General features: G+C 45.2%; 1 protein-coding gene across 3 annotated transcripts in view; it reads left to right on the top strand.

Annotated features, from left to right (window-relative positions):
* The first annotated feature begins 4,985 nt into the window (after positions 1 to 4,985).
* LOC121571430 (mothers against decapentaplegic homolog 6-like) overlaps positions 4,986 to 26,982 on the top strand; it is a 25,099-nt gene continuing 3,102 nt past the window's right edge. For all 3 annotated transcript variants that reach the window (XR_006659428.1, XM_045217959.1, XM_045217958.1), the window contains exons 1-3: positions 4,986 to 6,696; positions 8,129 to 8,185; positions 8,701 to 8,787. Coding sequence is in view for 2 of the 3 variants with exons in the window: in XM_045217959.1 (XP_045073894.1) it covers positions 5,913 to 6,696; positions 8,129 to 8,185; positions 8,701 to 8,787 (928 nt within the window). In the remaining variant the exon portion in view is untranslated. The remainder of the gene's footprint in view (positions 6,697 to 8,128; positions 8,186 to 8,700; positions 8,788 to 26,982) is intronic.

The raw sequence follows: 26,982 nt of genomic DNA, 5'->3' as shown, positions 1-26,982 counted from the left end.
CGATAGATCAGCTGGCCATAATCTGGTGGCTTTCAATGGTTGCAATTGGCCCCATGAGTCTTTTGCTACAAGACTACTTTGAGCTATATCACTATATAATGGGGCAGTGCTATGCAGTGGCGGCTGGTGAAAAATATTCTCGGTGGGGCTGTGCCATACTTTTTTTTTCCTGTAACCATCGCGATATATTTTAACACAAACTGCAGGACAGCAGTGCTCAGTGAAACATTCAGTAATTATTTAATGCCAATATTAAAAAGTTGAGGCATTCTTACACAAAAACATATTACACAAACCCAAGCCTTTCATTTGCATTTAAAGTGAACTTTTCACCATTGGTAGTAAACAGGCAACGCAACAGGCATGCTGTCAGAACAGAGTGGAAAGTGGACAATAACATGAAATTATTATAAAGTTTATAGGAAATCTTACACTGTATAAAAGGATGTATAATATAGAAATGGATATCAAGTGGATGAACTCAAACCTTTGACTGGAAGAATAGCATACAGTATTTTATGATCATACTAAATGTGACTAATTGTTAATGTGCTCCAGAACTGCAACAATTAATTGATACAAAACAACATATATACAGTAATATTAGCAAAGACACTATTAAGACTTTCTAGAGTACCATATATAACTGGATTTTTTTATGCTAAGGTCAACTATATACAAAGAAACATGCGGCCAGAGCTGCTCTGTGTGTGTGTGTCTGTCATCTTATTTGTACAGGAATTTTGCCCGTCTGTCCTTCTGAGTGGCAAACCTCTCAATGACCCTTTGATTAAAGTCAGGAATGTCCCTGACAAGTTTCTTCTCCATGGAGAGCATGGCCAGAGCGTTCAGGCGATCCTGTGTCATGCTGTTTCTCAGGAAGGTCTTGATCCTTTTCAGTGTAGAGAAGCACCTTTCTGACTCAGCAGTTGTCATGGGTGTGGTGATGAGGATCTTGAGGAGGCTGGCAGTCTCTGTGAAAGTGCTCTGAAGGTTGTTCTCCATGAAGAACTGGTACAGGGGCACTGCACCACTACAAGCCTTGAACTCACTGTTCTCATAGATGAGGGACAGTTCGGTTTTGAGCTTGGCCTTGTTCAACATGGGGTACGCCTCCACGGTTGTTTCAAGCGCTGTATCGGGAACTTCACACTGTGTTGTGGGAACAACTCTCCGTGCAATAGTGTTGCGCTGATGAGGTGCTGGGTGAAGGAGAACCTCTCTTTGGCATGACTCAGGATGGTATCACATACCTGTAAAAGATACATCATCAGCTTTAATTTGCAATTAAGCTATTTTGATGCAAGTGATCCTGACTGACACATGCCTATGTCCAACTCAAGTATATGATTACCAAGGTGCTGATTGTTCAGGGTTTTGGCTACATACTACCAGGCCTGAAAAAAAGTTCTAGGGGGAAACACTGACAATTACATCACAACTTACCTCTATAGCCAACCTCTGTTGTTCTCCTGGTCCCAGCATCCTCCGTCGCTTGATGGGCTGTTGCTGCTCGTCAGATGCGCTGTCCCCACACAAAGAGGGAATTGAGGCCCTGGGTCCAAAAAATAAAGTTTAATTTGATAACTTGCAATCAGACTTCTTAACTCACTGTAATTCCCCCTCAACACACAACCAGTGACTTTTATATATATATATATATATATATATATATATATATATATATATATATATATAGACAGACAGACAGACAGACAGATAGTGTGTATATACACACAAACTATGTCTAGTAACTGCTTTTAACCTGTGATGTACATAATTAACTGATGTTATTACGTTTTAAAGCCTTTTTCTATTACATTTGTGAGAGGGATGCAACATCATTTTGTTCTGCTGTGCACTTAGCAATAAAGTTAATCTTCAATAACAACTAGGCCTCTTCTAGAAATTGACCTGGTGGACACCTGAATAATTATTACAAACTGTGTAGTACTTTCCTGCATTATTATCAACGTCTGATTGTGTCTTCTCTTTCCTTTTAAAATACTAAAACAAATATAATTGTGACGGCTCTATGATAATCACTCACTTTGATGACCAGACACATTTAGGCTTTTAAACTGTTGTAAGTGAACTATTCATCTTTCTAACAACATCTTTATCAGCCAATAGTAAATATAGTTATTTACCTGATTGTTAGCATGCTGTCTGTGAACCTCTGGACAAGTGCTTTAATGAAGACAGGGTCGATGTTCCTCTTCTGCAGCTGGCTGAAAAGCATGTCCACATTTGGCATGATCTTGTGGAACAGTGCCAGGAAAAAACAGAAAGCCTCGTCTTCGAGCATCCTCACAAAGCCCCCCGCCTCTCTGACAGTCGGGGCATCAAAGTTCCCAGAGTCTCTGATGGTCTGGAAACACGTTAGGAGGTCATCCCTGTACTCGTACACAGTGTTTACAGCGCGACTGTGGAAGTTCCACCGTGTTGTAGAGGCTCTGGGGAGTCTATGCGCAACCACTTCGTCAAGCACGGTGGTTCGCTTGGGAGACCTGGAGAAGAAAGCAGAAAATCCTGCAAGGTCGGAAAAGAAAGTGCCGATCCTGGGGATGCGTGAAGTAGCCTGCTGCATGATGAGGTTCAGCTGATGTGCATAGCAGTGGACGTAGTGCGCATTTTCGTACACATCCACTATTTTACGCTGCACTCCGCCGGTGGCTCCCCTCATCACACTTGCTCCGTCGTAAGCCTGGGCAATAAGTTTGGCCTTTTGTCCATGTGAGAGTATGGTGCTGAGCCTCTCCAGCAGCGCTGTAGCGATGGTGTCGGCGGTTGCGTTCTCGATCAAAATGAACTCAAAAACGCTCTTGGACGTTACTTTTAGCATCGATGTAGCGTATCACAAGCACCAACTGGCAGTGGGTGGAAACGTCAGTCGTCTCGTCAGCTTGAATGGCGATAAAATCAGCACTCTTTACTTCCTCCAGGATGTAATCCTTAAGCACTGACAGCATACAGTCCAACAGCTCGTTCTGTATCGTCTTTGACGTGCCCTTAAAAACGGTAGCTGTCTTCAGGTGCTCCTCCAGCACACTGTCGAGGGAGGCAACAAAATCCACTAAGCCCCGGAAAATGCTGGGGTTGTCCGAGGAGTCAGTCTCCTCGTGCCCACGCAAGGCCAACTCAAAAGCCCCACAGAACTTCACACAATCGATAATTTTGGATAGAATGTGCCTGTTTTTATCCACCTCCTCATTGTGTTTCCTCACCGCAATCCTGTGGCCGTCATCCAGCTGCGTAGCAATGTTCACCCTTCCTAATACAGCTAGTTTTACAGAGTTGTCCATGTGTGCCCTGGTGTTCTCATGTTTCTTTACCTTCTCTGACAGGTGCTTCATATCCCTCACTCCGGTACCTGTCCATGCTGAATCTGACCCCGTCGTTTTAAAAAGCAAGCACGGAAAGCAAAATAAAGCATTAGCATCAGTGCACCCAGCTAGCCAAGCCTTCCTGGTGTACCAGCTACGGGAGAAGCCGCGCATATACTGCTTCCCTTTCTCGCTAGCCTGCTGTCTGATTGAGAGGTCAGGTTGATCTGGGCCCAGCTCTTTCACCCGAACTTTCTCTGACAAAGTTCTCCTCTCAAACGGATCTTGGAGGAGAGATTTCACCGAGTTAGGGTTGGGTCTTGGAGGAGTAACGTTTGCGCTCGCCATTGTCGTCTAGTAAAAATGGCGCCACTGGAGCCCGGTCCTTATTTTATCAGGGGCGAGCTTGGGGCGATAAAATAATCGCCCTCCTTGGATTCGAATTAAAATCGCTGATTAGCTACATTTTATGTCATACATTCATATCTTAAATTAGCAATTGGCTTAACTGCTACGTAGACCCGCCTCCTCGGGGCACTTTCTGTATCGCCCAGAGCTGACGAGGCGTTTGACAGGCAGAGGAAAGGTTGCGAATATGATTTTCTATCATATCTTACACATATTACTGTGTGCATTCCATATTTCAAACACACAAATATTGACATACTGATGTTTTTATTATTATTATTATTATTTTTATTTATTTTTTATTTTATTTTTTCAAATAATTTTATTTAAGGGGGCGGCGCCCTAGCGCCCTCTATCGGCCAGCCGCCACTGGTGCTATGGCTTCTTAATTGCTACTCTGAACTATATCAATATAATAATATGCAATGGGACGGGGCTATGGCTTCTTAACTGCTACTCTGAACTATATCAATATATAATGGGGCGGGCTATGGCATTTTAACTGATACTCTGAACTATATCAATATATAATGGGGCGGGCTATGGCATTTTAACTGCTACTCTGAACTATATCAATATATAATGGGGCGGGGCTATGCCTTCTTTAACTGCACTTGAAAAGGCATTAACCCTTTAATGAAAGAACAGTGAAATACTTGTATCCATAGCAATAGTAATTATGATAATAGCCTAATTATAACAATGATGATAATGATAGTAATAATAATAACAACATGAAAATAGTTCCTTAGTAATAAGGTCCTTGTTGATTATTATGATGAGTATACATATTATTGTGTTGTTTATAACCTATAAATCATTAATGGCATTTTGCCTGTGTAATAAATAAGGTAGTAATGACAACGTATTTGGAGTCAAAACATGCACTAAAATATAGGCCTACAGGGCACACACTTTTCCAGTATCTGCTGGCTTCTCGATGACATCAATTCAAATGCAGATTGTGCTCTTATAGAATGAAAATCAGAAATCATTCAGATTCCATACAGTATGTTACTGAATGGGCGAGTTTCTGTAACTAAGCATTAAGTGTTTCCCTAAGATAAACGTGTGCATTGATCTTTTGGTAGGTTAGTAAACATGTTCAGTGTGGTATAAAGTTCGTGGGAAGAGCTGAAAGTTTGACAGAAGAAAGGTGGATGTTGCGCCTTTAAGAGTTAAGAAACTTGAAACCATGTTTGCGCAACAATCAGTGCGGCTCACAGCCGCCAAAGTGTCTAGACTGGCACATGATGGGAATCAACCAATGGCTCCAGAGCTTTCCTGGGGCCCCAGTGTGTGTACGGACGAGTGTATCCGAAAAAGAATAGCAGAGAGTGAGACTGGCAGTGAAGTAATTCCAATTTTCCTTTAAACCACTTCTGAGCATTGAATCGGAGGAGCTACATTTGCATCCGTGTGTTTGAGCAGCATAAAAGCTCCATGTAAACTTTTTATTTCGGGTTTGCTAACGGATTATTGTATACTACGGAGGAAAATAACATGGGAATCTGAATGCGGCAAGGATTATTTGGGATTATTTCGTGGTAAAGCAACTCCATCGATGTGCCGTCAGAAGGATTCTAAAGCGAAGGATTTAACTAAGGGTGCTCAAAGTCCAAGAAAAAAAAACTTTTGCTGTCGTTTCATGTGGTAGCTATAGCCTAGTTATTGGAGGAATAATTATGGTATAGCCTAGTTATTGGAGGAATAATTATGGTATAGCCTAGTTATTGGAGGAATAATTATGGTATAGCCTAGTTATTGGAGGAATAATTATGGTATAGCCTAGTTATTGGAGGAATAATTATGGTATAGCCTAGGAATTGCTGCTGGGAAGATATTCTTGGGGAATTGTGTAGCCTCTGTAAAGACAAACGTTTTCATTGAGTTGGTAGGCTATATGGTTATAGGAAATAACAGTCCAGTAAATGCATGTATGTCGCATTCTGTTTAGCTGTGTAATCTCGTTACATTTGACTTTGTTTAATGCAACATACAACCGTAAATTACATTCTAATGCTGCGAGTTAGTCATAAATCTACGACCCCCGGCTGCGCATGTAGTGCGCGCCGTTTACAAAACCTTAATGTTGTGCGGAGACCATAAATCCATGTGGAATCCTCGCAGACCTGGACGGGAACAATACGACACATCCAAAACGGTCTAAATTGTCGTATGTTCAGGTCGAAACGCTCAGGTCTTGTACGGCGACTCTGGAGAAGCCGTTTAGTCCCAGACAGAGACGGCGGAGATGGGAGAAGCAAACGAAGCGAGGGGTTTCGGAACGGTTCGTGTGGCAGTAACCCAGAAAAAATTCCCAAAACGGAGCTCGGGTCGGTGACCCGTGCCTCGCCATCTCTGGGAACTTTCGACGAAGTGTGCAACACAGACCCCACGGACAGCGCAGAGTCGGCGCCGGGGGACAATTCGGACCATGGTCAGGGGGATGCCATGTGTGTCCCCGTCCCCCATCACCGAGGCTCTCAGCCAGAACACGAGAATGACAGTAGAACGGTTACTTGCTGTTTGTTTCGAGACAGGGACCCTAGACCTCGGAGCCCCGTCTTGACCCGGGGTATCCGAAACTCTAGTCCCCGCGATGGAGGTATCCTCATGGGGCGGGAGGGGAACACTGGCTCGATGGACGAGCAAGAACTCAAGAACGTTACCTATGCTCTTTTGAAAAGACTCAAGGAGAAACCGCTGGATGCCTTGTTGGAGGCGGTGGAGTCGAAAGGAGGGATGCCCAGTGACTGTGTTCTGGTACCCCAGACGGAGCTGCGTTTAGGTGGCTACTCGGCATCTCCCCCGTTTCTGCTCTGTAAACTCTACCGATGGACTGACCTGCACCACTCGACTCAACTCAAAGCGCTGTGCCACTGTCAAAGCTTCGGGGCATTGGACAGCAGTGAAACGGTGTGCTGTAACCCCTATCACTACAGTCTCTTGTGTGGGCCAGGTAGGACAACTGAGATTGGTTACAATCACACACTTTTACCCCATTCTACACAAATCAAGTCTGTATAAATTGAAGGTCTATGTTTGGATAGGTTTGCGCACAGGTGCGCACAGTGAGGCTACACTTATAAATGCTTTTCAAACTTGATAACCAAGCACTGCGTGTCAATGCTCAAATAGCGAGGCCCAAAAGGTAGGCCCACAGCCTACCTGAAGTTTGGAGGATGGTGAAAGATGGGACTCATTAGAAGGCCAGGTTGCGCTAAACACTCCAAAGAAGGTGTCCACCTAATGTGAGGTGAAATTAAAACGCGTTTACAGTCACAACGCCAATTAATTATAACAGGGTTATACTTCTCTGCGATTAAGTGAGACATGCCTGGATCCTTGAAGTTTTGTTGATGTGCATTGTTGTAAATGTTTGGTTGCTTAGCCAATGCGCGGGAGTTAACATTTTCTCGCGAATCTTATGATTACCGCAACTGAATTCCAACTGTTGGAAGTGTAGCTAGCCTACTATCCCTCAAAAACAACATTGCCACACACACTCACACAGAGCGAGAGGGAGAGAAAGGGAGAGCTTGAGTTATAATGTATTTGCAGCAAATATTTTCTCTGCTAAGCACTCAACAACACATTCCTCCATTTCAATGTTTTAGTTCATGATATCAATTATATTCATTTGTTTAGTTTTGACGTTATCCATTTGAAGATCGCTCTGAAGTAGCGCTTTGAAAGGTTGTTTTTCCTTCCCTAGGAGGTCCCCCTCTTGCTATTTAGGTGAAGGAGTGGTGATAATATACAGTTTGCATACTGCTGGCGCCAGACTGACTAGCTGGGTATCTCACTGACTGAGTACTCCGGCAATTACTGCCTCCACTCTTAAAGAACCCGCAGCCATTATATCCACTCTGTTCCCATGGCCCGTTTCTCTCTCCCAGAGAACTATTTCGACAGTTCACCATTAGCTTTCTTGGTTTTATGTATGGACAATGCCTGTTGACAACATGTAGCCTACTTTTCTTTTGTATTCTTTATTTGTAGCCGTTTAAATAGGATCTCAAAACATATGTTATGGGTAATGTAATTACGTTTTTAGTTATAACCTATTAGAAGTGCTTATTCAACAGAGTTGTGAATGTTTCATATTTTATTCTCAATTCTGTCTGAAGAATAGTGTGTTGATCTGCCCATCCACCACTTATTTTTTACAGACATATACAGATTGTTGTCTGTTTTTAGTGTTCCCTGTAATCCATGTTACTTATTATTTAGTGTAGTAACAGATACTGTAACATGATCGATTGCTTTGGCTGGATCAAAAGCCTGCATCCACACTGCCCTTTGCGGATAAAATTGGACATCGCTGCCCTAATCAACATGAACTTCTACACAGTATCAAGCATCTAACACACATATTTTTTGTATTTCAGAATCACCACCACCCCCCTACTCCCGACTATCTCCCTCAGATGAACACAAGCCACTGGGTAAGTCAGGCAGCAATCATCATGCTCCTCCTCATCAACAGTAAACCACACAGAGATATCTGCTAAGCTCACAGGGGGGTTCACTCTAATGGGGTTTTGGTAGCATTTTTACTTCCCAGCTCAGTTTTTTTAAATAAAAATAAAATAAAAATAATTATATATTTATTAATAGAACATTTATATGGTTGTGAAAAAGTGTAAGTAATTACACCTTGTTCCCACTTCATTACCATGGTAATACCCCTTATATTCTGTGCTGGGAAATTAAGTGTTACCGGAGCTGTAATGTAGGGTCATTTACCTCAAAGTTAGTCATGTGCCAGTACATTATTCCTGCATTCACATGCTTTCTCCTGCTTGAAATTCATTGTCCTCTCTTTGAGGAACATGGCATCATAGTAAGGCACAACACGACACCCTCTGGACAGTAGTTAATGCTGAAGTCAATGGTTACAATCGTTTCAATGGAGTACTGTTCTTGATTTCACTCCTCTGTCATGTTCTATCCTTTGCAGATCTATCAGATTCAACACTTTCAACACTGTCGTACACTGAAACTGTGGCCCCCCACTCCCCCGACGTCGCGCCAAGGCTCTTCTCAGGTGAGACGCTACTGTCAACGAGCATCAGTGCTCCAGACTTATTAACACAGAATGCTAGGCCAACATTAGCATTGAGGGCTATTGATTTAGCATTCAGTCCACTGATAGAAAGAGTGACAGAGTTTAACACAAAATACACTTATTTCATTCCTTGATTGTTTGTTTGGGATGGGGTTGTAGTATTGGTTGATTTACTGTTGGAGTACAGTAGTAGATGATGTGGATTTTACTTTACGTCTAGTTTGGTTTGTGCTGTGCTGTGCACTATTTTTGCAGAGTTCACTTCTAACCAATCATTCCGATCAAATAGGGAAGTAGTGTGTTACTGATAGAGAGATCTGCTAGGGGTGTGAGTACAGTTGCCATGTATTCAGATGAAGCCCTGATGGAGGCAGCTTAGCTGTCCAAACTGTGGTTAAATAAATGATTGCACCGGAGCCATTAGAGCGCTGATTTTCCTTTCGTTGTCTACTGCGTTCATTAGGCACCAAATGGAAGAAACCAGACTGAAACAGGGAGGGACTGACTCAAATCGTCCAATAAGAAATTATACTTTCAGTTTTCCGTCACGAAACATTTTGCTACAGTGTGCCTGCCCTGAAAGCATCCAACCCAGTTCTTATTAGAATGAGCGCTGGAGTAGGGCTCCCCCTAAAGGTAAAGAGGAGTATAGAGCACTGGAGTAGGGCTCCTCCTAAAGGTAAAGAGGAGTATAGAGCACTGGAGTAGGGCTCCCTCTAAAGGTAAAGAGGAGTATAGAGCACTGGAGTAGGGCTCCTCCTAAAGGTAAAGAGGAGTATAGAGCACTGGAGTAGGGCTCCCCCTAAAGGTAAAGAGGAGTATAGAGCACTGGAGTAGGGCTCCCTCTAAAGGTAAAGAGGAGTATAGAGCACTGGAGTAGGGCTCCCCCTAAAGGTAAAGAGGAGTATAGAGCACTGGAGTAGGGCTCCCTCTAAAGGTAAAGAGGAATATAGAGCACTGGAGTAGGGCTCCCCCTAAAGGTAAAGAGGAGTATAGAGCCCTGGAGTAGGGCTCCCCCTAAAGGTAAAGAGGAATATAGAGCACTGGAGTAGGGCTCCCTCTAAAGGTAAAGAGGAGTATAGAGCACTGGAGTAGGGCTCCCCCTAAAGGTAAAGAGGAGTATAGAGCACTGGAGTAGGGCTCCTCCTAAAGGTAAAGAGGAGTATAGAGCACTGGAGTAGGGCTCCTCCTAAAGGTAAAGAGGAATATAGAGCACTGGAGTAGGGCTCCCCCGAAAGGTAAAGACAAGTATAGAGCACTGGAGTAGGGCTCCCTCTAAAGGTAAAGAGGAGTAAAGAGTGCAAGTATCAACACGTTATGAGCTGTAAATCAGGGTCAATGCAGACAAGGAGCATGGGGGCTGGAAAGTGGAAACCCAATTCCCAGAATGCCTTGTTTATGAGGTGGGGTTGCTTGTTATTTATTGGCCTTGACAGTTGTTGACCACTATACATGTATTCATGGACATGCTCATGTTATTGACAAATAAAGTAACTCCAATTGAGAACGAAATAACTACAGTTATTTCGCATAACTGCACAAATATTTATACTGCATTTAAAGCTATTTTGGACTCATCTTATGGGATGGGAGGGATTGTCGTTGTGAGATTTGATCACAGTTACCCCAGGATTGTATTTGCATTGTTCTGTTAGCCATTGAAGTCAGCGCTGTGAAGTTTACTCTTTAAAAGACTAGTTTCTGTAGATAAACAAAACAGGGGTTTAATCAATTTTTTTTACCAGTAACCCCAACTTTGATAGCACCATGTTGGTGACTCAGTCTACTCTCATTACTAAGACTGGAGGACATCTTGCTTTTCGGTGACACATCATCAGCGACCAGAGAAGCAGCTTAGCTGCCTGTTGCCATCTATGGAAATGAGGTCCAGATGATGAAACCTAACATTAGGGGCCTCAGGAATACTTCCACTATACTTTTACTTTTCCCTTTAAAAAGGGAATATACTCCCACAAATGTTATTTTTTTCAAAAGTCAACGCAACCAGTAAATTGTATGCAATGAATAGCGTATTTCTGAAATTATATTTCACTGGAGTTCGCCCATGTTTCATCACCTACCTATGTGGATTGTGTAATCGGACATCAGTTCACCTCCAAACTAGAACGGGTTAACAGTTAGTCTCTTGAGTATGTCAGCCCAAACACACACTCCTAGCCTAAGGTATATTGGCCCCCCGTCTGTATGTTTGCATAAATGGGCAAACTCTGCAGTTAATTAAGTTATTATGTTGTGCTTTACTCCCTCTGTTGAATGGCTATTAAGACAACCAAAGACGGGGCCGCATAAAGCTCCTATTGTGAAAGTCGGAGGGAGGGGGTCTCCCACAATCTAGATGCCACAGCAATGTAGCTATGTTCTCTCTCTCTCTCTCTCTCTCTCTCTGTCTCTCTCTCTCTCTCTCTCTCTCTCTCTCTCTCTCTCTCTCTCTCTCTCTCTCTCTCTCTCTCTCTCTCTCTCTCTCTCTCTCTCTCTCTCTCTCTCTCTCTCTCTCTCTCTCTCTCTCTCTCTCTCTCTCTCTCTCCCTGCTCTTGTTTCTCCCCTGCAAAATATTTCGGTCAGATGAAAACTTGCAACAAGATCCCTACGTGCTCTCCCACTCCCTCTCTCTCCCCATCCCCCTCTCCAACTACCTCTCTCTTCCCTCAAATCCCTCCATTCCTCTGGGTAATTGAGCAGTGGAAGGGGGTTGGCATTTTGGAAAGCAGAGTGGAGCAGAGCTCTGGTGAGAGGGGCTTTGGGGGACTGGCTAGCAGGGCTGGCTGAAGCAGGAAACAGTCCCCCCTGGTTGAAACCCGAGTGCTGTTTGTTTACGCTGGGGGTCCTTGTAGTGCAGAGAGAGACTGCAGACTCACTCCATCAAACTCCCCTGCCCAGCTCGTGGGGTGTTGAAAGGTGAACTAGCGTTATGTCCAACTTCTCTAGAGCCCGACTGTTTGTTTATAGCCAATGGAAACCCCGCCATGAGCCTCCACAGTCGTTCACCTAGTTAGTGTGTTGTGTGTCGTCCCAAACTCTTTATACCCCAAATGTTTCGTTCTCTTGTTACTGTTTACAGGAATCATCCATTGCACATTCCCTATCTACTGTTGGTTCTACAAACTCCAACACTTTTAGCTTACTTCCGAATCTGCTGAAAGTGGAGTTTTGGGGGAGAGGGAGAGGTTGCCATTTCTGATTCAAAGTGAGTGCATTCAGTCCTGTCAATCCACAATGTTGATGTTGGTTGTAATTTGTAGTAGGCACACAGAGCCAGTGACCCAGAGATAGCTAAATGAGGGCTTCTCCTATTGAAGGCCAGGAGAGTTGAGTGGAAATGGAAAGATCAATTTACCAAAGGTCGTGTGTGTGGTCCCTTCACTGCCCCGCCCCCATGCTGGATAAAATGACAGGAGGGGGGAATAAGGAAGGAGTGTAGCAGGCACATACAAATGTTTTCATACCTCAAAGTTTAAAGGTAAAATTAAATCAGCCTATCCATAACTTTTTTTTAAATTAGCCTCAGTTTAGTTTAACTCTATGGATTAGATTATTGTAAAATAACTTGTCTTTATATAATCTGAAAATGTTCAGTTTGACTACATTCGCAAAAGGTTGTGATTTACGGTGAAAAAATAAAATAAGGATCTGATTGAATAATCTATCATCTCCTCTCCTTATTAATCCGAAAACAGTTCTGTTGCTTTGAAAGCCTTGCAGCAGGCAGGGTGTGGTGCATACCTTCTGTACAGACCTTTATCATTCCATCAGTTAACATACCCTGAAAACAGACGGCAAAATGTCCCTTGCTTTACAAATAGAAATGTCAACTGGAAGCTTTTAGGGCTTTTAGGGGGCCGTCTAGCGAGCTAGCTATCTCCACCTTCGGTCTGAGGTCTGTAAATAACACAGGGTAAACCGCGTGTCACAGGCCTGTTTGTCGTTAAGGCCTCATTCATGGGAAAGCCAGGGCTGTGGCTTGTGTGAGACTCTCAGGAATGCCCGTCTGACTGACATGGTGGAGATAACATCGGCGCTGAGGACTCTCATAGGGGTTCTACCAAGACACAGGCTAACTCAGCACTCTACACAAGATTACTATCAAGGAAGAGATCCTTAGAACTTGATGTGGAGACTAGAGACATAAGCAAAGCATACCAGCTCAACTCTTTTTTTTTTCTTCTACCCAAGGTAACGGGTCACCATCTAAGAATAGGCAAATTAGCAGGGTAGCACCGTTCGACGTTGTTTCACGAAGGTAACTATATTTGTTTTGCGTGTTGTTTCTTCAAAGTGTCAGAGCATTAAAGATATGTTTTACTGCTGTTGGTGTTGCATTGAGAGATAACTTATGTCAAACTGACTGCACCTAAAAAATGAATTGGCTTCCTCTCCTTGCTTCCTCTCTATATTATCCACTGATCTACAGAAAGACCAGATAGTTCAAAGTAATTATGCAGCATGCGCTTTCCATACTGCTCTGACCTATCCTGGATCCAAGCTAACTGCTTTACAGTAATGAGACTGGGTATGAGTTGAACTCTAGTCTTGAGGTTAGGTGAGTGGACCAACTTCCTCTTTGCCCACCCTCCCAAATCATATTTTTGCGGCTTGTTGGTTTAAGCGGTGCGAGAAGGAATCAGCCAAACAACATCCTGCTTCAGAGCCCCTGTCTGCGCTTGTAGCCGCGCCAGGCCATGAATTGGCCCTTTGACTGTGGGGGCACGGCACTGGAATGCTGGGAAGAGAAGAGGGGGGCCGGAGTGTTTCAGAAACAGGGAGAGGAGGGTGGGGAGAGAGGGGGAGTAGGGGGGGTGGTCGAGAGTTACAGGTGATACGTGTTTGAACATATCGCCGTCAGGATGAGGTTTTGTAGAAATCTGTGTGTGTTTTCTATACTGTGACTGACGCGGTACATTTCCAGCCACATTTCCAGCCACACCAGGGGTGCACAAATCAAGTCTTTAAAGCCCATAGTCTGGTTTTAGATGGTACTTAATGGATCGACACCTGAATTCCCTGGTATCAATTCATCTCTGATTAGAAGTCAAAGATGAACATGTACTACTACATACTAAAACCAGCATACTAGAGTGTCTGGGATCCTCGAGGGCCAGAGTTGTTCACCCCTGGTCCCTACAGAAACATGATTCTCCCTATCTCAGGGTTCTCTGTTTGACCTGGAGTGATAGCGTGGTCCCTGGAATGCGTACGACACTTGCTCTTATGCATGACTGAGACACATTAGAGGATGGAATTCAACATTAAGAGCTGGCCCATTAACCGCTTGCCATTCCCTCAAATATTTTCCATGACTGCTCTTTTTTACTGGGAGCAAACAGCTCCAGACCTAGCAGACCTAGCAGCACAGCTCGGGTTTACTGCTGCTTTCCACTACCTTTAGACTAGCGTCACTACAGGAGGTCTTTACAACTGGAAGCTGATGCCTTTCACTTTTGAACCACTGATTTAAAAGGACTTGATAGGTGAAAGCAGTATGGCTGAAACCTATCCAGTCCTTTTACCTAGCAGTGGTCCAACAATCAAAGGCTGTGAGGAAAGGAAGCCATTTTAGAGCGGTCACAGCATATAGATGTGCCCACCTTCATGATGTCATGTCATTCTCAGACCAACCTGTCACACACCCTTCCATTGGTAGTGATTCCCATCATTATTATTATTATAGTATTTTTTTAAATATTTTTTTTAGGGGGTAGATCAGCTTTAATATTGCAGATAGATTGTAGCTTCCATCAATGTCATTGTCTGCATCACTTCCAATACCCCATATATTTTTGGGCAAATATATATATACAGCTCTGGAAAAAATTAAGAGACCACTGCAAAAATATACGTTTCTCTGGTTTTACTATTTATAGGTATGTATTTGGGTGAAATTAACATTATTGTTTTATTCTATAAACTACTGACAACATTTCTCCCAAATTCCAAATAAAAATATTGTCATTTAGAGCATTTATTTGCAGAAAATGACAACTGGTCAAAATAACAAAAAAGATGCAGTGTTGTCAGACCTCGAATAACGCAAAGAAAATAAGTTCATGTTCATTTTTAAACAACACAATACTAATGTTTTAACTTAGGAAGAGTTCAGAAATCAATATTTGGTGGAATAACCCTGATCTTCAATAACAGCTTTCATGCGTCTTGGCATGCTCTCCACCAGACTTTTACATTGATGTTGGGTGACTTTATGCCACTCCTGGCGCAAAAATTCAAGCAGCTCAGCTTTGTTTGATGGCTTGTGACCATCCATCTTCCTCTTGATCACATTCCAGAAGTTTTCAATGGGGTTCAGGTCTGGAGATTGGGCTGGCCATGACAGGGTCTTGATCTGGTGGTCCTCCATCCACACCTTGATTGACATGGCTGTGTGGCATGGCACATTGTCCTGCTGGAAAAACCAATCCTCAGAGTTGGGGAACAATGTCAGAGCAAAAGGAAGCAAGTTTTCTTCCAGGACAACCTTGTACGTGGCTTGATTCATGCGTCCTTCACAAAGACAAATCTGTCCGATTCCAGCCTTGCTGAAGCACCCCCAGATCATCACCGATCCTCCACCAGATTTCACAGTGGGTGCGAGACACTGTGACTTGTAGGCCTCTCCAGGTCTCCGTCTAACCATTAGACGACCAGGTGTTGGGCAAAGCTGAAAATTGGACTCATCAGAGAAGATGACATACTCCAGTCCTCTACGGCCCAATCCTAATGGTCTTTTACAAACCTCAGCCTGGGTCTTCTTTGCTTCTCATTGATGAAGAGCTTTTTTCTAGCTTTGCACGACTTCAGCCCTGCCCCTAGGAGCCTGTTTCAAACCGTCCTCGCCGTGCACTTCACCCCAGCTGCCGTTTGCCATTCTTTTTGTAAGTCACTTGATGTCATCCTACGGTTGTTGAGTGACATTCGAATGAGTTGGCGGTCATCCCGGTCAGTAGAGTCGTTTTCGCCCTCTGCCAGTCTGTAGCTTTGTTGTCCCCAATGTCTGCTGCTTGACCTTGTTCTTATGAACCACCGTCTTTGAAATGTTAAGGATGGAAGTAACCTGACGCTCACTGTATCCCTCTGCCAGTAAAGCCAGAATTGAACCCTTCTTTTCCTCACTCAAAACTTTCCTTTTCAACTCTTTTGGCATGGTCAATAGTTATTTTTTGATTCATATTACTTTTGAGGTACTATTAGCACTGTTTTTGCCATCCAGCTGGTCCTATTGCAAGAGGATAGTGATGACCACAGCAGTGGATTTTATACATTTCCTCGTTAAATAAGATTTGGTTCATGTGATCACCTAATCAGTACCTAATTCAGTAGAATGAGGTGTGCCTGTGTTGGAATTCAACAGACACTGGAATGGAAGTCATACATGTAGAGATGCTGATTAAACCCCCCCCCCCCCGAACCTTTCTATTCTCATTGTTTCTACAGATTGTAAATTGAAACTATTTATTTTTGCTAAAAGTATTATTATATTATTGATCGATTCACCATGACTTTTCAGATCACCCAGTAGTGCTATCTGCAGGGTTAGCTCCAGGTAAATATTGCAATTCTTCAGCCATTCCTGGACCTGTGACCAAAAACAAGCTACATATGGACAGTACCAAAACAAATGATCTAATGATTCTGTCTCTTCGCAGCAAAATCTGCAGAGCTGGGAAGGTTGTATCCCCCATATAAATAACATTATATTGGTTGCTGTCACACCCTGGCTCTGGGACTCATTATGTTGAGCCAGGGTGTGTGCATTCTATGTGTTTATTTCTATGTTGGTAGTTCTGTTGTGTCTATTTCTAGGTTGTTGTATTTGGTTGTTCAAATGACTCCCAATCGGAGGTAACGAGTGTCAGCTGTCGGCTCGTTATCTCTGATTGGGAGCCATATTTAAACTGTGTGTTTTCACCTTGTGGTTGTGGGTTTTTGTTCCGTATCAGTCTTTGTCACTGTGGACTTCACGTATCGTCATTGTTTGTTGTTTTGGTGTTCTATACTTTAATATAATAAAGTCATGTTCGCTCAACGCGCTGCGCTTTGGTCTCCCTCATTGGACGATCGTGACAGAAAAACCCACCTAAAAAGGACCAAGCAGCGTGTCCAGGAGCAAGGAGACTGGACATGGGAGGAAGCGCCTGGTAAGGAGATCGAGAGGCTGGCGATGGCCCAGGTGGGCAAATCGTGGTCCTGGGAGGACATGCTCGGGGGCAAGGGACCTTGGGGGAGGATCAAGGCCCTGGTGAGAGAGGAGCAACGGCGTCAGCAGGGCCATCGTCGGAGGGACGAGAGGCAACCCCAAAAAGTTTTTTGGGGGGCACATGGCGGCGGCTGGGCAGCAGGAGGCTGCCACAGGGAGACGTGGAGAGAAGGCTACCGGATTACGGCAGCCATTGGCGAGTAGAGGGAGGGAAGCAGTTGAGGCACGGCGTGAGAGACTGAGGTGTGTTACCAGTCCGGTCCGGCCCGTTCCTGATCCCCGGTTAAGGCCAGTGGTGTGTGTTCCCAGTACGGACCGGCCTGTTCCTACTCCACGCACCAAGCCCACGGTGTGCGTCGCCAGTCCAGCCCGGCCGGTTCCTGCTCCACGTACTAAGCCTACGGTGTACGTCGCCAGCCCAGCCCGGCCTGTTCCTGCTTCTCGCATCAAGCCTACGGTGTGCGTCGCCAGCCCAGCCCGGCCTGTTCCTGCTCCACGTACTAAGCCTACGGTGTACGTCGCCAGCCCAGCCCGGCCTGTTCCTGCTTCTCGCATCAAGCCTACGGTGTGCGTCGCCAGCCCAGCCCGGCCTGTTCCTGCTCCACGTACTAAGCCTACGGTGTACGTCGCCAGCCCAGCCCGGCCTGTTCCTGCTTCTCGCATCAAGCCTACGGTGTGCGTCGCCAGCCCAGCCCGGCCTGTTCCTGCTCCACGCACAGAACCTACGGTGTGCGTCGCCAGCCCAGCCCGGCCTGTTCCTGCTCCACGCACTAAACCTACGGTGTGCGTCGCCAGCCCGACCCGGCCTGTTCCTGCCACTCGCACCAAACCTACGGTGCGCGTCGCCAGCCCGGTCCGGCCTGTTCCTGCCACCCGCACCAAGTCTACGGTGCGCGTCGCCAGCCCGACCCGGCCTGTTCCTGCCACTCGCACCAAACCTACGGTGCGCGTCGCCAGCCCGGTCCGGCCTGTTCCTGCCACCCGCACCAAGTCTACGGTGCGCGTCGCCAGCCCGACCCGGCCTGTTCCTGCCACTCGCACCAAACCTACGGTGCGCGTCGCCAGCCCGGTCCGGCCTGTTCCTGCCACTCGCACCAAGCCAGGGGTACGAGTCGTCGGCCTGGTCCAGCCCGTTCCTGCTACTCGCACCAAGCCAAGGGTGCGAGTCGTCAGCCTGGTTCAGCTCGTCCCTGCTACTCGCACCAAGCCAAGGGTGCGAGCCGTCAGCCTGATCCAGCCCACTCCTGCTACTCGCACCAAGCCAGGGATGCGAGTCGTCAGCCTGGGGAGGCCCGTTCCGGCTCCACGCATCAAGCCTAGGGTGCGTTTCGTCGGCCCTGTCCGGCCCGTTCCTGCTCCCCGCACCAAGTCTGTGGTGCGTTTGCGTCAGCCCTGTCCGGCCCGGGTCCCGCTCTCCGCACCAAGTCAAGGGTGCGCTCGTCAGCCCGGTCCGGCCCATTCCTGCTCCCCGCGCCAAGGCAGTGGTGCGCGTCGTCAGCCTGGTAAGGCCCGTTCGTCCTCCACGCACCAAGCCAGGGGCGCGTGTCGTCAGTCCGGCTCCGGCCAGCGGGGCTAGACAGGACCAGGGGTACTTTGGGGGGTTGCAGAGGAGGTGGGGATCAAGGCCGGAGCCAGAGCCACCGCCGAGGAGGTATGCCCGCCCAGCCCTCCCTTGTTTAGCCCGTATTGAGGCGCGGTCGCAGTCCGCGCCTTTAGGGGGGGGTACTGTCACACCCTGGCTCTGGGACTCATTATGTTGAGCCAGGGTGTGTGCATTCTATGTGTTTATTTCTATGTTGGTAGTTCTGTTGTGTCTATTTCTAGGTTGTTGTATTTGGTTGTTCAAATGACTCCCAATCGGAGGTAACGAGTGTCAGCCGTCGGCTCGTTATCTCTGATTGGGAGCCATATTTAAACTGTGTGTTTTCACCTTGTGGTTGTGGGTTTTTGTTCCGTATCAGTCTTTGTCACTGTGGACTTCACGTATCGTCATTGTTTGTTGTTTTGGTGTTCTATACTTTAATATAATAAAGTCATGTTCGCTCAACGCGCTGCGCTTTGGTCTCCCTCATTGGACGATCGTGACAGTTGCAAGAATTTTGTATAATTTAAATTGAAAAATTATACGTTTTGAATCTGGCGTTGTTTGCATATCAGTTCATAAACCATGTGCCATGGAATCGGTACGTCAAAAATCTCATCCCAACTATTTTGCAATCTATATGGCACGGCTGTCAATTTTTTTGTCCTTAAATGAAACTGGTATACTTTTTTATTTATCACAATTTTCTTTAACCAATTATGGTCTTTAATGCAAGGCCGACAGACAAGTTCCTTACTTTTTCCCCCTTCCACTTTCCTCTTCCATTTTTGCTGTAATGCTGCAATTAGATGGTTGTAATTTTGGGTAGAGCAGACATTTCCATTTAGCTGCATGTGCGACATAACTCCACCAGTCCTACCTATGATATCATTTACGAAGATTACATATAAACTCCAGTCGTACTTTATCTAAAGCCTTTTCAAAGTCAGTTATGAATAGCAGGCCTGGTTTCCCAGATTTTTTATAGTGTTCTAATGTTTCCAGTACTTGCCTTATATTATCTCCAATGTATCGTCCATGTAAAAAGCCTGTCTGATTAGAATGAATAATGCCAGACAATACCTTTTTAATTCTATGCGCTATACATTTTGCTATAATTTTTGCATCACAACACCGAAGTGTAAGGGGCCTCCAATTCTCAGTGTTTCCAAGCTACCGTTTGGCGTTTGCTGGTTACTGTACATTTCTACAATTTTTTGTTGAAGTAGCACATTGGTGGATTTCTCAAAGCAATGGAAAAACATAGTGATATTTCCAGAGTCTAGGCACTTTGGAAAAACTTGATTAAAAACCGGCAATGGTGAGCTTGTGAAATCGTCTGTAAGGCACAGACCCCTCCTTTCAAGTGTAGGGTAGGAAGTCTCGAACCTACACGCCTGTAAGATACAGACCCCTCCTTTCCGGTGTAGGGTAGGAAGTCTCGAAGCTACAAGACAATTACTGAGAATGTTGTGGTCGACAGACAAGGAATGGAGATCCTGGTTTGGTGTGTCATGTTGCATTTATTTCTCTATTTGCATGTTTTCCCCATTTCTCTGTATGTTACTCCCTTTTTTACTCAGTTTCTCTCTCTCTCCCTCTCTCTCTCTCTCCCTCCCTCTCCTTTTCTCTCCTCTCTCCCACTCTCCTTCTCTCTCCCGCTCTCCTCCCTCCATGTAGTCAGGCTGTCGCAATTTAAAATAAGGTTTAAATTACAGGACTGGCTGTGGCTTTCCATCGTTCCCTCAGAGTTTTTGCCAACTCGCAATTTGCCTAATGGATCCCTGCCATGCTGTTGAACCTAAAGATTATTTGCAGATGTTGACAGGCAATGACTTTATGAATTGTTGGAAATTGTCGCGTGTGCGTTTTGCAGGAACGGTTGGTGAAGTTCTGTTTGTTTGAGAGAAGTTCCGTTTGCCTTGTTTAAGGAAATACTAACTAGCCGTGTTGTTGTTGTGTTGACTGTGTGTGTTTGCGCCCTAGAGACATACGGCGTGGTGTGTGTGTATGCGTGTGTGTACGTGTGTGTCTGCTTACGCGTGCTATTGCTTTCGTCAGTGTGTGCGTGCGTGTGTGTGTGTGTGTGTGTCCGTGCAGTAAGTGTGTGTGTTCCTACGCTGCATGTTGTGATGGAAAGAGGCTACTTGAGACATCATGCTGACGGGAGACATTTTTCTCATGCCTGGGCCAGATCGATAGGTGGGTGTAGTAGTCAAACAGAGGCTCCTCTCCTCATGACAACTCCACTTTAAGATGGAGACGTAAGCAGATACAGCTCTGACTGTAACTTACTGTGACACCAAGAGCTTTCAATGAACGTCGTGTCTCCAAGTGATTCATCTGAAACCACATCCGTTTGTGAGCCTGAAGGACTGTCCTGTAAACTTGTACTAGGTCCTTCTTTAAGGAACACGGAACAGCAGAAACTGGAGGCCTGTGCAGCAGCAATATCTTTCATTTTGTTATTTATGCTAACCTTTTTGTTAAGTCTGACTTTAGACTTTTTCAGCCTCAAGGTTGTCGTTTTAGTCTTTCCAATCCTTCCAGAACACAAATACCAAGGACCCGGCCCTCGCGGGGGTCCAATCCGTCCCGGGGGGGTTGGAGTAAAAATTTGCTCAATGTACTTTCAAATGACTAAACCAAATTCTACTGTGTAGAAATGGTAATGGACCTACATTCATACAGTTTCTTGACTGTGTCCAGCTTGCTAATAATGACCGAAATGAAAGCTAGAAAGTCAGGGAGCATCGAAAATTCCCAAAAGGATGGATAGAGGATAATTTTTTGCTAATTTTGACAGCGAGGAAATAATACCCATTTTCAGTGCGGTCCTCCAGACCTCGTTGATGACCAAATGTGGCCCCAGGGGCAGAATGAGTTTGACACCCCTACTTTAGAGGTTGTTTCTGGACAGGTACCTTACTTTCATTTGGAGTCTAACTGAAAACCATGTGAGAGAGAGACTGTGAGACGTCCGTCTCCCCCTCCCCTTAACTGACCAGAGTAGGAAGTGTTAGGGAAGAGGGGTTGTCCAGGAATGTGTAGGGTGGGGGTCTCAGCCTGTCCCCTGCCCAACTGCCCTGGCCCTCAGCCACCTCCACTACTCTCTCTCTCTCTCTGTCTCTCTCTGTCTCTCTCTCTCTCTCTCTCTCTCTCTCTCTCTCTCTCTCTCTCTGACTCTCTCTCTCTCTCTCTCTCTCTCTCTCTCTCTCTGACTCTCTCTCTCTAGCCACTAAGGATAACAAAGCATCAGCTACAGCTGTTATTCTATATAACTTTGAAATCAATATACAGTCTGTAATGTCTCAGTTTGTTCAGTGATATGATTGGCTGTAACACAGTATGACATAAGAATAATGCTATATCAGATTATACCATAATAATTGGTCCTGCCCCCTTCATAGCACTAGAGAATTACTGTTCTAGTCATTCTATTTCTTTGTCGCTGTTGTAGATGGGAGTGTGTGTTCCTCTGGCTACATAGAGGAGTTGACCGTCTCTGTTTGCTCCGCCCTCTCCTTAGCACCCTTTGATGTTAAAGTAAAGGAAACAGAAGAAACTGGCTGCTTTCTGTCCTCCTTTTCTAAAGACTGCTGTCATACAGTACATACTGCTGTCATACAGTACATACTGCTGTCATACAGTACATACTGCTGTCATACAGTACATACTGTAGGACTAATAACCCTCCTCCTGGCCACCACTCTCAGCTGGGCCTCTGTTGCTTCTCTGCCCTCCGCCTTGTTGACACGACGTGTTATGTTTTCTCTTCAGTGATTGGTTGAAGTGTCTAGGCAGTGTTATTGTTTTGGCCCTCGCCCTTATTCTTAGGAAACCACTTCTAAGGAAGGAAGGAAGGAAGGAAGGAAGGAAGGAAGGAAGGAAGGAAGGAAGGAAGGAAGGAAGGAAGGAAGGAAGGAAGGAAGGATGGTTCAGCAGATATTATGTTGAATGCACTCTAGTCCACCCATCTTTACAGAGATCCATACTGACCCACACAGTACAGAGGCTACACACACAGAGAGAGCACTGAGTGTGCCTTTGTTGCCATAACTCTCAATCTTTTGCTTCAATGCATTTTCCAATGAACAAAAAAAATCACAAGCACAACTCACTGGCAGCCAGCAGGCCCTGTTGTAGTCTGTGATGTACATGTCTGACTGATGATACAGTCTTCTGATGGCAGAGATATCCCTGACGCCAACCTAAATGTGGCCCTGCTAGATGGAAGTTGCCCTGTAATGATAGTTGTCTCCAAAAACACAGGTCCGGGCCGTACCACTAGACAGCCAGGCAGGGGTGCCCAGAGGGAGCAGGACATTTGAGATTTTCTAGGCTTTCGGAAATTCGAGGAACTTTAATCGAACGAAACATCTCTTGACTGCCCAGTCATAAATAATGGAGAGACTGGGTTTGTCAAGGTTGTTGTCTGTGGCTGAATTCTATCCTCCCCTGTCGTCCCTGGTTCCCTAGCTCCCCCCCTTCTCCCCCTCTTCTCTGTCAGCGCAGTGGAAGAGTCTAATAACTGGAGGGGAATCTAATCCTTGGCACAGGATGAGAGACATGGGTCTCCCTCCCTCCCTCCCTCCCTCCGTCTCTCTTTTTTTCTCTCTCACTCTCAAGTCTCTCCCACTTTTTTTTTTTTTTTTGGTGCTGGCTATGGTTGGCAGGGTCTCTCTCTCTCTCTCTCTCTCTCTCAATCTCTCTCCCTCGTTCCCTCGTTCCCTCACACTTCTCTCTCTCTCAATCACTCTCTCTCCTCACACTTCTTTCTCTCTCAATCTCACTCTCTCGCTCCCTCACAATTCTCTCTCTCTCTCAATCTCTCTCTCGCTCCCTCACACTTCTCTCTCTCTCTCAATCTCTCTCTCTTTCTCCCTCACACTTCTCTCTCTCTCAATCTCTCTCCCTCGCTCTCTCACACTTCTCTCTCTCTCAATCTCTCTCTCTCGCTCCCTCACACTTCTCTCTCTTTCTCAATCTCTCTCTCTCTCTCCCTCACACTTCTCTCTCTCTCTCAATCTCTCTCTTTCCCTCACACTTCTCTCTCTCATTCTCTCTCCCTCGCTCCCTCACACTTCTCTCTCAATCTCTCTCCCTCGCTCCCTCCCACTTCTCTCTCTCTCAATCTCTCTCCCTCGCTCCCTCACACTTCTCTCTCTCCCTCTCTCTCTCTCTCTATCGCTCCCTCCCTCTGTCCCTCACACTTCTCTCTTTCTTCCTCTCTCTCTCTCTCTCTCTCTCTCACTCTCTCTCTCTCTCTCTTTCCCTTCCTCCATTTCTTTTTTTCCTCCATGCTGGTGGAGGTTGGCAGGAGTTTCCTACACAGTCAGAGCTAACTGCAAAACGAGTTCATTTATCCAGTACTGATAGAAATAAAGAAAGAACGAAAGAAAGAAAGAAAGAAAGAAAGAAAGAAAGAAAGAAAGAAAGAAAGAAAGAAAGAAAGAAAGAAAGAAAGAAAGAAAGAAAGGAGAAGAAATGTCTATGTGGTACTGTGGTGGTTAGAGACGGAGGTTCAGGAGCCTGTGGGGAGCCGGCAGGAAACGGCTTGTCTGACCTCTGAACTTGGAGTGGTACTTCTTTTTTGGTATCACGTCTTCGTGCAAGAGCCTCATAAGTAGAAGAGCCAGGAGTTTTACCTGCCACGTGACCCGACCAGGAAAAACTCCTACTTATTAATAATCTGTTATAACATGTTCATTAGCACTTATCGTCCATTAATTCATGTGAATTGCAGTCATATCAGCACAGTGGACAATATATCATCTGATCATATCCTTCAGTAAATGACTAGTTTCAAAATGGTTGTATCTCAAAATGGTTGAATACATGATTCACAGTGTTCAGTAAACTAAAATAGGATGACTTCCAATGGGTTTGAAGAATAGTACATCAAAAGTACATCCAACCGATATTCATAAGTACATCAAAATCAACTAGATGTCCACCACCATGAGTTGTTAGTACCAACGCATCTCTCACATTCTCATAGTTTGGAGGGTGAAGAGGAGAGACAAGGAGAGAAGGACGAGGGTGTTTGGGGTGTTTCCATGAGATTGGCACTAAGAGAGGGTGATTTTGAAAATGCAATAACAAAAGCTACTTATCTAATTGGTAAACAGAGCTGTTAAAGGGTGGTTGGGTTAAATGGTTGCAGAACACAATAATTGCTGCCAGATTCTCTCTCTCTCTCTGTCTCTGTCTCTCTCTCTCTCTCTCTCTCTCTCTCTCTCTCTCTCTCTCTCTCTCTCTCTCTCTCTCTCCCTCTCTGTCACTCTCTGTCTCTCTCTCTCTCTCTCTCTCTCTCTCTTCTCTCTCTCTCTCTCTCTGTCTAGCCACTAAGAATAACAAGGCATCAGCTACAGCTGTTATTCTATATAACTTTGAAATCAATATACAGTCTGTAATGTCTCAGTTTGTTCAGTGATATGATTGGCTGTAACACACTATGACATAAGAATAATACTATATCAGATTATACCATAACAATTGGTCCTGCCCCCTTCATAGAACTAGAGAATTACCGTTCTAGTCATTCTATTTCTCTATTTCTCTCTCTCTCTTTCTCTCTCTCCCCCCTCTCTCTCTGTCTCTCTCCCTCTCTCTCTCTCTCTCTCTCTCTCTCTCTCTCTCTCTCTCTCTCTCTCTCTCTCTCTCTCTCTCTCTCCCTTGATGTATTTATTGGATGATGACAGTCAACAAACAGGAACTCTAGTGATGAATGTTACTAGAACTGATATTATGGTCTCTGAATCTTTGACTGAAACTGATCAGAGAGAACTATAGAAAATCCAACTGAAACTGATCAGAGAGAACTATAGAAAATCCAACTGAAACTGATCAGAGCGAACTATAGAAAATCCAACTGAAACTGATCAGCGAGAACTATAGAAAATCCAACTGAAACTGATCAGAGAGAACTATAGAAAATCCAACTGAAACTGATCAGAGAGAACTATAGAAAATCCAACTGAAACTGATCAGAGAGAACTATAGAAAATCCAACTGAAACTGATCAGAGAGAACTATAGAAAATCCAACTGAAACTGATCAGAGAGAACTATAGAAAATCCAACTGGAACGTTCAGTTTAACGGACAAGGCTCAGGAGGCTCAGGTCAGCCAAAACAATAATGAATAATACACACTTTGACATCCTGAAGGAAACGTGCGCACACACACGCACGCACGCGCGCACACACACGCACGCACACACACACACACACACACACACACACACAGACAGACACACACAGCGCTTTTTGTTCTTCAAGCCGTAACTAAACAAATTGATAACCTTTAGTTTGTACCCCCCTTTCTAAATTCCACAGAAAGTTTACATTCCTCTCTCCCCCTCTCTCCCCCTCTCTCCCCCTCTCTCACACAAGCTCTTAGTGAGGAGCGATGACATGGTAAGGTGAGGCTAAAGCTGTTTCAGAATGTAATACATTTCTACATTGGATTAGGTCAGAAATGGTACACAGCACATAGCAAATGGTATCAATCTACATTGGAGATATACCTGCACAGCACCTGCACAAATCCATTGACCTCAATGCACGATGAACAGCGACATCCTGAAAGAATGCTTGTGTCATATCAATTGTAGTGAAAATGGGTGTACTGTGAACACGTTGCATAGTTAGGAGTCAATATAACCCACTTTTGTGTCATGCATTTGATGCCAATGAAGGATTTGCACTGTTTCAGTTAATGCAAGGACTGGAGAACTAATCGGCATTTGGACTGCCACGCATTTCTCTCAAATCTGGATTTTCCCCATAGTGCTCCTTCCTCTTTCTCCTCTATGAGTTTATCTGTGTTATTACAGGGAAGAGTAGAGGCTGTAAATGTCTGTCTGATCCCGCTCCTCGCTAGCAGCCTGTTCTGTTCTCTCTTATTGTGGAGCTGTAAAAAGTGCAGACCGCAGGAGCTGCCAGGCTGGAATTCGCTAATGACACACGTGGGCCTCAGATGAGAAGCGCAATTTGAAAAAGTGTGTGTGTGTGTGTGTACGTGCTTGCCTGTGAGCGTGTGTGTGTTTGCACATGCCAAAAGTTTGCACACAAAGTATATCCACCTATGGAAAAACTAAAATGGCCGCAGCGCAAAACGTATAGCTCCACATGTTGCGTCTCTCCGCCCAGCTTCACCTTAAAGCAGCTTGTTAATAGGAAAGAGGGCGGCCATTAGGGCCCCAGAGAGGGGGGCTAGCATGAGTATGAAAGGAATGGGGCCACAGGCACATGGGCTTTAAATCCTCTGTGTCAATAGAGTCTCTGGAGCAAAATAATGGCATCACTCTGTGTGGGAGTTAATGTGAGCTGATAGCATGAGGGCTGGGGGGTCAGGGGTTCGCGGGCTCGCGCTAGGTTGTC

This window comes from Coregonus clupeaformis, unplaced genomic scaffold (assembly GCF_020615455.1).
Source record: "Coregonus clupeaformis isolate EN_2021a unplaced genomic scaffold, ASM2061545v1 scaf1289, whole genome shotgun sequence".
Taxonomy (NCBI): Eukaryota; Metazoa; Chordata; class Actinopteri; order Salmoniformes; family Salmonidae; genus Coregonus; species Coregonus clupeaformis.
The sequence above is the reverse complement of the archived record's forward strand: the minus strand, read 5'-3'. Positions and strand labels throughout refer to the sequence as shown.